The sequence below is a fragment of the Salvia hispanica genome, chromosome 3 (genome assembly GCF_023119035.1).
Source record: "Salvia hispanica cultivar TCC Black 2014 chromosome 3, UniMelb_Shisp_WGS_1.0, whole genome shotgun sequence".
NCBI lineage: Eukaryota > Viridiplantae > Streptophyta > Magnoliopsida > Lamiales > Lamiaceae > Salvia > Salvia hispanica.
Genome location: NC_062967.1, coordinates 52929364 through 52938035, shown reverse-complemented (window position 1 = coordinate 52938035; position 8672 = coordinate 52929364). Strand labels below are relative to the sequence as shown.

General features: G+C 34.2%; 2 protein-coding genes and 1 non-coding gene across 3 annotated transcripts; 1 reads left to right on the top strand and 2 right to left on the bottom strand.

Moving 5' to 3' along the window:
• The first annotated feature begins 927 nt into the window (after nucleotides 1–927).
• LOC125212432 (histone H3.3) lies at nucleotides 928–2639 on the top strand. The gene is made up of 4 exons (XM_048112604.1): nucleotides 928–1068; nucleotides 1864–2012; nucleotides 2097–2187; nucleotides 2270–2639. The coding sequence occupies exons 2-4, from the start codon at nucleotides 1864–1866 to the stop codon at nucleotides 2438–2440; spliced, it is 411 nt and encodes a 136-aa protein (XP_047968561.1). The 5' UTR covers nucleotides 928–1068; the 3' UTR covers nucleotides 2441–2639.
• Nucleotides 2640–5311: 2672 nt separating this feature from the next.
• On the bottom strand, nucleotides 5312–7309 carry LOC125214800 (14-3-3-like protein 16R). Its single transcript, XM_048115960.1, has 4 exons — nucleotides 6777–7309; nucleotides 5963–6085; nucleotides 5616–5732; nucleotides 5312–5529 (listed from the first exon to the last, which is right to left on the bottom strand). Exons 1-4 carry the CDS (start codon nucleotides 7251–7253, stop codon nucleotides 5482–5484), a joined length of 765 nt encoding a protein of 254 aa, XP_047971917.1. The 5' UTR covers nucleotides 7254–7309; the 3' UTR covers nucleotides 5312–5481.
• An 869-nt stretch (nucleotides 7310–8178) lies between these two features.
• On the bottom strand, nucleotides 8179–8279 carry LOC125217164. The gene has a single exon (XR_007175584.1). It is a non-coding gene; the product is annotated as a U6 spliceosomal RNA (small nuclear RNA).
• Nucleotides 8280–8672: the final 393 nt, after the last annotated feature.

Here is an 8672-nt window from a genome sequence, read left to right as displayed (position 1 = left end):
CTACTTATAAAATTTAATTATGATAGAGTTAGTTTGAAATATCCTGGACTAAATAATACAATAATTTTGATTTTCAAAAATTCGTGTATGAATTTATTAATTTATTATATTTTGCATGGTATATCTTCAATTAACTTATTATTAAATGTTTGTTATTTATTTTGTATTTATATTTTTTAATATTAGTATTGGTTTTATTAATTATACTAAACCAAAATTAATCACTTTAACTTATCAACATTTTCGAATTTTAAATGAATCACAATCAACTTTTAACCAATAAAATTATTAAATAGAGATTTGTTGTAACTAATTAGTTAATTTAGAAAGTATTAGAAGAATTCCATAATTATAGGAATAGCAAATCTCATTCATCTTAACTAGAAGAGATATAACGGTTATAGACTTATAGGGACAAGAATGTATATTTACAAAATATTAATTTAATAAGAAATGAAATCCTATTTAAAATTACTATTTTAACCTCTTTATGACATTATAGCTTGAAGACATTATGTCTCTAAAACATTTTTCATAAAATAAATATCAAATCAACACAATCAAGCCATATTCAATCAGTTTGTAATAGTAATACTTAATTATTTTCCTCAATTAATATCTTTATAATTAGAAATAAAATCTCACTACAATCTTCAATCTAAAATTTGAATTTGAAATTTTGAAATTATGTCTCGTCGTAATTAGGCAATCTAAACCTAAATATGGCAATCAATGAAAATCAGTATTAATAAACCAATTAGCATCGTTACTAAGCCATCTCGATCCGCGTCACAGCACCAATCGGCTAATCGCAGCCGTACATTTAATGCGAAGAAACACAAATTGCCGCACCCGACACCGTCAGATTCCACTAGGGAAGGACAAACAGCAATGATTAGTGACCGTCAGATTCTCCTGAGCAATCCATCCATCGCCCACCTATAAATAGACCTCAGCCTACTTCAACTTTATTTTAATCGTCTACTCCGCCGAGAAGAGAGAAGAGGCAAGAGATATACGATTCAAGGTTGAAGATAAATTGAAACACAGAGATCTGTCGAGTGAAAGGTGAGTTTCCTGCATTCTTCTTTTGCTTTTCTTCGTCTGATTCTTAAATTGATCTTTAATCGTTTATTGATTCATCCTTTTTACATGATTAGGGTTAGGTTTATGCCTTTAGCCGTGATTCTGATTACGAGATTGTTAGTTGAGATAATTCGCGAGCGTGTGTTGTTTATGTTTGTGTAATTTCATTTTCTTGTTGAAATTAGGGTTTTATATGTTGCGATGAGAAGTAGTGTTGATCGGTATATGAATTAGGGGAAATATTTGGAACTAGCCTTCGCTTGATTCGTGTGATCTCTATTTTTCGATAATCGCGTTTTAAACGCTAGTGATTGTGCCATGGTTTTGGACTACAGATGCTTGCGTTTAATCGAAGAATTTAGTCCACTTGTTCATTTCTAATTAGGAATTAGTAGTTTTTGTTGTAGTTTGGCGATAATGTTGGTACGTTTAAGCTGCTAGTTTACATTGAATTGATTTCTCTTCTATCAGGAAATCTTATCAGCGTGTATGTTTTTCCAATTAATCTCTATATTTCAGTACTTGCTTTTCAAAGGCCAATAAATCTAAGTTGTTTCCATGGTTTTGGAAGACAGATGCTTGCATTTAATTAAAGAATTTAGTCTGCCTGTCGATTTCTAATTAGGAATTAGTAGTTTTTGGCTGTAGTTTGGCGATAAATGTTCATATGTTTAAGTTGCTAGTTTACATTGAATTGATTTCTTTTGTATCACATGAGCCTGTATGTGATTCCCTGTTGAAAATTGCATAATAATCATGAATTAAATTTTGTTGCAGATGGCTCGTACCAAGCAGACCGCTCGTAAGTCAACTGGAGGAAAGGCTCCCAGGAAGCAGCTTGCTACTAAGGCTGCTCGTAAGTCTGCCCCAACCACTGGTGGAGTGAAGAAGCCTCACAGATACCGCCCTGGAACTGTTGCTCTTCGGTGAGTGGGCTCCTACTCAACTGTTGTTTACTTTGTATGCTTATGCTTATGCTTATGCTTATAGTCTCATTTTTGTTGTAACAGTGAAATTCGCAAGTACCAGAAGAGTACTGAGCTCTTGATTAGGAAGCTGCCATTCCAGAGGCTTGTCCGTGAAATTGCACAGGACTTCAAGGTAGACTCAGAACTAATAAATCTTGATTTTTACTGAAACAGTTGAATGAAATCCTAACTTGTGAATCTGTATTTGGTTGCAGACTGATCTGCGTTTCCAGAGCCACGCTGTTTTGGCTCTCCAGGAGGCTGCTGAGGCCTACCTTGTTGGTCTGTTTGAGGACACCAACTTGTGTGCCATCCATGCCAAGCGTGTGACCATAATGCCGAAAGATATTCAACTTGCCCGTCGGATCAGAGGCGAGCGTGCTTGAAGTTGCTGGTTGATTTTGTTAAAATGTGGTGGTGGTATATGGTGGAGTTGTTTAGTTGGTTATGTTGGTAGATAATATCAGACTTCTTAGTAGTTAATGTTTGTGTTTTAGAAACTTTGGTATTCAATTGTTCTGGTATGTGCTATAATGGGAAGAATTACTTTGGATATTTGAAAATTTATCTGCTCTTTTGGCTTTCTATCATCTGGTAATGCATGTTTCATTCTTTTAAGTAGTATTCCATTAAATAAGGTTGTGTGTTGCTAATTTCTGGTCTGCCAAAGCCATATTTATTCAGTTCTTTTATCTCGAAACATTTGTTGCTAAAACTGTTTTATGAGTCGTTTTATAAGCATTTTGCGTGAAATAGGTGTTATTTGTAGTTTGTTTGTTAACTTGGATGCTTGACCCAACAAAAATTGCAATTGTTTCTTCATGTTATCATCTTTTGTATATTTTTCATATCTAAAAAGGTGACATTTGTGATTTTAAACTACTGCCTCATTTGTATATTTCCCAATCTCTAAAAAATGACGTTTGTACACTCTAAATCATGGATACTACTACTACATGAAGAAGTCTTCACTTTTGTAATATTTTTAACAAAGTATTTTTTGAATTTTCCAAAATCATTGACCTTGCCCCAAATTTTTTTAATAATAGTGAATTATAACTTTGTAATATTTTCTTTTTTTTTTCTCAGTGCTGCCAGTTGTTTCACAGATATACATGCATACATGCCATTAATGTGCTAACTCCATTTTAAGTTCTTTTGAAACTAACTCCATACTAGGGTATCTTTAAATAATTTAAGCACACGTTCAATACAATCAAGTTATGATTACATTATAACAAAAGAAATCTAATCTACCAGGAGGTGAAAATTAATTACAAAGGTTTAATGAACTTTAACAGAGGGTTTTTTAATTAAGAAAATTAAAAGCTGGAGAATAGAACTAGCATGGCATTTTTGAATTAAGATGCATACTTGATGCCGTCGGTTCATTTTTAATTTAATTCGTTTCCCTGATTTAAAATATTTTATATCCCTAGATCAATATAATTGGAGTAATTATTATTAGGAAATTCATCAGGTTAGAATTTAATCTATAAATAATGAATCTTAGTGAACTGGACAACTTTCTCCTGATATAAGAGTATTAATTAATGAAGTCGGTAGCAGACGGATTTGATTGATACGGAGTATATATTTATTTTAAATACCAGAAATAATCAGTCAATGAGATAGCTCAGATTAATCATAATTGAGGGATTGGATGAGAGATCAATATCTATTTTTGATTGTGGCACAAAATAATATATTGCTTGTTCGCTTGAACTAATTTGGTTTCGATTAAATTTTAAAGTTCGAATAGGTTAGGTCCAGATTTTCCTCTATGGATCTCTGGTCTAACCCTTAATTACTCATGATATAGGAGAATGAAAATATGATAAGAATAATAGAGAGAAAAAGAAGGAAATTTTCGAAAATCCCATATAGGAATATTCAAAATTTATATCTTGTGAAAGGGGATATATGAAATGATAAATCATAAACCTTGATATGGAAGGATAATTATGGGATATTATAAATATCCAAGAATATCAATCATGGGGTTATAACTTGAGTATACTTTTTGTCTGTCTTTATAGAGGAAATCAACACTTCTCTAGGTCAATTCCTATTTGTAGCGAAAGACTAGATCTCGAAATCAAGTCCTAATTTAATCAAAGTTAGCTTGACTGGTAAGTCCGACCTCAACTCTTTTTAGTCCCTAACTTGTTTACTCAGCTAAGGGAAAAACGTGGAAAATAATTGTGTTTATAGATGAGTGCAAGAACAATATGAAGAAAATAAAATTGTTATGGTAAAATAGTGGTGATGATGAAAGTGATAGTTTCTTCGTAACCACATCCAGTATTACTATTACTCTGTAACTCCATGTAACATTCTTTTGCCTCTATTTGAAAAGGCTTTTTTGGCCTATAAAACAATGATTGACAAGACATGAATCCGTTAAAGACACGATATAATTTAGATTGACACGACTCAGTTACAACAAGAACCTAATTTACACAATTAAACTTGATTTACACAATTTAAACTTAATTTACTCTAATCTAAAGAATAAAATTAGTGTAATTTTTTTAATGAATAAATAATATTCCATCTGTACAACAAGAGTATGCACATTCTAATATCAGAAATTCTTTTCCCTCCAAAAAGATGATGCTTTTTAATTTTATCTCTTTCTTATTTGATCAATTGTGCAATAATCTCATGACCAATTAAAAGCGCATATCCTTTAGAAGACAGTGAAATTATTATTTTTAATAGATTATCCAAACCCAACCCAATCAAACCCTAACCCGAAAGTGTCAAATTCTCAATGGAGTGATCTGATAAGTAAATAAATCCAAAAAAAATTGATCTGAATCCATTAATTTCATATTGAATTTTCATATCACGTTGAAATGGTTTTGGATCGTTTGAATAAGGCTACACAGGATATTGTGAAGCATGGAGTTGTCCAATCATAAATTGGTGGTAAGGATTCCAGCCTCATCACCAACTAGTGGACGATGATTGGTGGATCTTTCTATCACGAGAGAATAGCCTAAAGTAGATAATATTAATAATAATAATGCCCCCACCATATCCGACCCTTCAAGATCCCCTCAGCCAATGCCAATCTCCAATCTTAACTCCAACAACTTTCCCTCTAACAAAATTGTACCCTATATTTCGGGGAATCCCAAATCACTATATAAAACTGGACCATCAAAATTTCATTTTTCTTTGCGAAATTGATGAAAATATTATGCTCAAGATGCTTTCACACATAAATGAGATTTTTTCACAAAAAAAAAAGAAGAGAAATCGGCACAAATTATAGAAGCAAATTGGGCACATACATAATCAGAGTTTAGCAAGGAAATGAAAGGCGAAGAATCATGAAGCGAAGGGGTCGCTTCAAAGAAGACTGTAAGACTACTATAGAGACAATAGCAAGACACCCAGATACAGGACCCGAATGCAGCTATTCGTTGTCAGGCTTTGGTGCTGCGTCCTTGATATCTTCGTCTTCCTGTAGAAGTCAAAAAAACAGAACCCGTGAATAAATTTTACTTGAAACATATTCATGATCTGCTTTAAAACTAAAAACAAGCTTACATGCATGTCCGAGGTCCACAAAGTAAGGTTGTCGCGGAGAAGCTGCATGATCAAGGTGCTATCTTTGTATGATTCTTCTCCTAGAGTGTCCAACTCCGCAATGGCCTCATCAAAAGCCTTAAAAGGATAACCAAATATTATAGCTAACAAACCAATATTCAGAATCATCAAAGCAAGCCCAATTTAGTTTATTTCAAGAACTCGTATGCAGGTTTTTCACTTGAACCCCCACTTTAAGCAAAACAAATACTACATTATGAAATTACTAATTAGTGTAGTGACATCCTTGTACAATTAACAACAATAGAGAAAGAGAGAGCAGGCAAAGTTGGAATTCTTGATGATACCTGTTTGGCGAGATTACAAGCTCGGTCAGGGGAATTGAGAATCTCGTAGTAGAAGACTGAGAAGTTAAGTGCTAGCCCAAGCCGGATCGGATGTGTTGGGGCAAGCTCGGTATTAGCAATCTCCTGTAAGACCAAACACACATACACATTTAGCTACCAAAAATTAGCATGATCTGTAGTTATAATCCATGTTAAGTTGAAGTGCTTCATAGTTTATCGTCTTCTTCTGAAACATATAAACAGATTGAAGCATGGGGATAGATGAAATAATCTCAACATTTATTTAAAATAAAAGTGATAGTTTGGATTAGGAGTAAGGTATGGATCTAAATCTAAACATAGTCCACGAGTACTTGACATCTGAATTGATTTAGGCGCAGAAGAACTTAGCTACAATTTTCAAATCAAACATCAATTGAGTTATGATGAACGTTATAGTTAGCTGCAATTTCTAAATCAAGTGACAATTTAACGAGTGATGCAGTTCCATTTCGCTACAATTACCAAATCAAGCATTTTTTTAACAAGTGATGCAGTTCTATTTAGCTATAATTTCCAAATCGAACATCAATTTAACTTATGATGATAGGGCTAGTTAGCTGCAATTTCTAAATCAAGTGAGAGTTTAACGAGTGATGCAGTTCCATTTCACTACAATTACCAAATCAAGCATGAATTTATCAAGTGATGTAGTTCCATTTAGCTATAATTTCCAAATCGAGTGCGGAACTTCCTAAAAATCACAAAATCAATTGAACATAATTCAATACGGATAAAAAACATATATTAAATGAATGAATCTGCAAAACCTAACCTGAGCAGACTTGTAAGCGGAGAGAGTGTTCTCAGCGGCATCCTTGCGCTCGGATCCAGTCTTAAATTCGGCCAAGTAGCGATGGTAATCGCCCTTCATCTTCAAGTAAAAGACCTTGGAGTCGCCGGTAGCGGCGGATCCGATGAGTTTGGTGTCGAGGAGGTTGAGTATGCCGTCGCAGATGGAGGAGAGCTCGGACTCGATCTTAGATCTGTAGGTTTTGATGGAGGAGACGTGAGTGTCGTTGCCGCGGCTCTCCTCCTTCTGCTCGATGGAGGAGATTATGCGCCAGGAGGCGCGCCGAGCGCCGATGACGTTTTTGTAGGCGACGGAGAGGAGGTTGCGCTCCTCGACGGAGAGCTCGTCGCCGTCAACGGCGCCGACGACCTTCTCCATGAACTCCACCATCTCCTCGTAGCGCTCGGCCTGCTCCGCCAGTTTGGCCATGTACACGTGCTCCTCGCGTGGGGACCCCATTCCGATTGGTTTCTCTACTGCTGCAAACGATTTTAGAGAGAGAGAGAGAGAGTATGAATATGAAAACGGTTTCGCTTTATTTATTGGTTCAATTGATTGGGCCAAATGGGCTTCGTTTACTATGTTGGACTGCAATATACTTTGTTGACTACCCAAATTTATCTCAAACTAACAAAAATTTGGTACTAGGAATTTGAAATGTGAATTGGTATGGTTGACGAAAAAACTTCAAACCCTATCAATTAAATTATTGTAATATTAAATCAATAATTGCTTTGATAATTAATGAATGTTCAATCTTGGCTCTGAAAAAAATTGAAAAGAATGTACTCCCTTAGTTTTAAGATAAAATAATACTAAAATACAATTTAGAATTAAGTTGTGAAATTATTTTAGTCAGGAAGTTACCTATGACTAATTATCCCATGATTATCCATCTAGGATTGAGTTGTGGGGTTGAATCTCATGAACCAAACACACTACAAATTTAATCTCAAATACAATCATACAAATCGAATACCCCCTTAGTGGAATATGAGTTTCACTTACATATTAATTTTATATTTCCACCGTCCCTAAATATTGTCCCACTTTGATCCGGCACGGGGTTTAAGAGATGTAATGAAAAGTTAGTTAAAAAAATTAGAGGAATATATGGGTCATACTTAGAGTTGTCAACTGGGCCAGGCTGGCCTAGCTCGGTCCTGGCCCAGTATGGGCCGGCCCAGGCCCGACCCATCAGTGAAACGAAGTCGGCTAGGGCTGGGCTCATCAGTTGAGATGAGCTCCAATTGGGCCATTTTATAAACCCAGGCCCAGCCTAAGACCACCCGAAGCCTAGCCTAGGCCCACAACCAGCCCGGGCCCATCAGAGGCCCACCTTCTATAATTAGTTTTTAAAAAAATATAATTAGGTGATTAATCACTAATAATAGTATATTTCTCTATTTATGCATGTCATCTTGTGCACGAAACATGTTAATTTTGTCTATATCATTCTAATATTTTGGATGTCTCCGAATGGACTCAAAAAGTAATAGTTTAATATCAACATGAGTTTCCAACTAAATCATGAATGAAACATTAAATCTTGATTACATCTATTTTTTTTATAATTTTTTTTATCAAAGATGTAAAAAAGATGATTTTGAAGTTTAACTCTAAGAATATTACGTATTCAAATCTTAATATATAATGATAATTATAGAATTCTTTATATTTGTTAGTTAGTTCATATACCTGTAGCTTTAAAAATGCAATAACAACTCATATGCCATCATCTACTAACAAAACAAAACAAACAATATTGGTTATTCCTTTAGTTATACACTTACTTTTAAATAGAATAAAGAAGATGAGAAAAATATTATTGACAAAAAGTCAATAAATGAACTTAAACATATTATTAGATTTAGATTT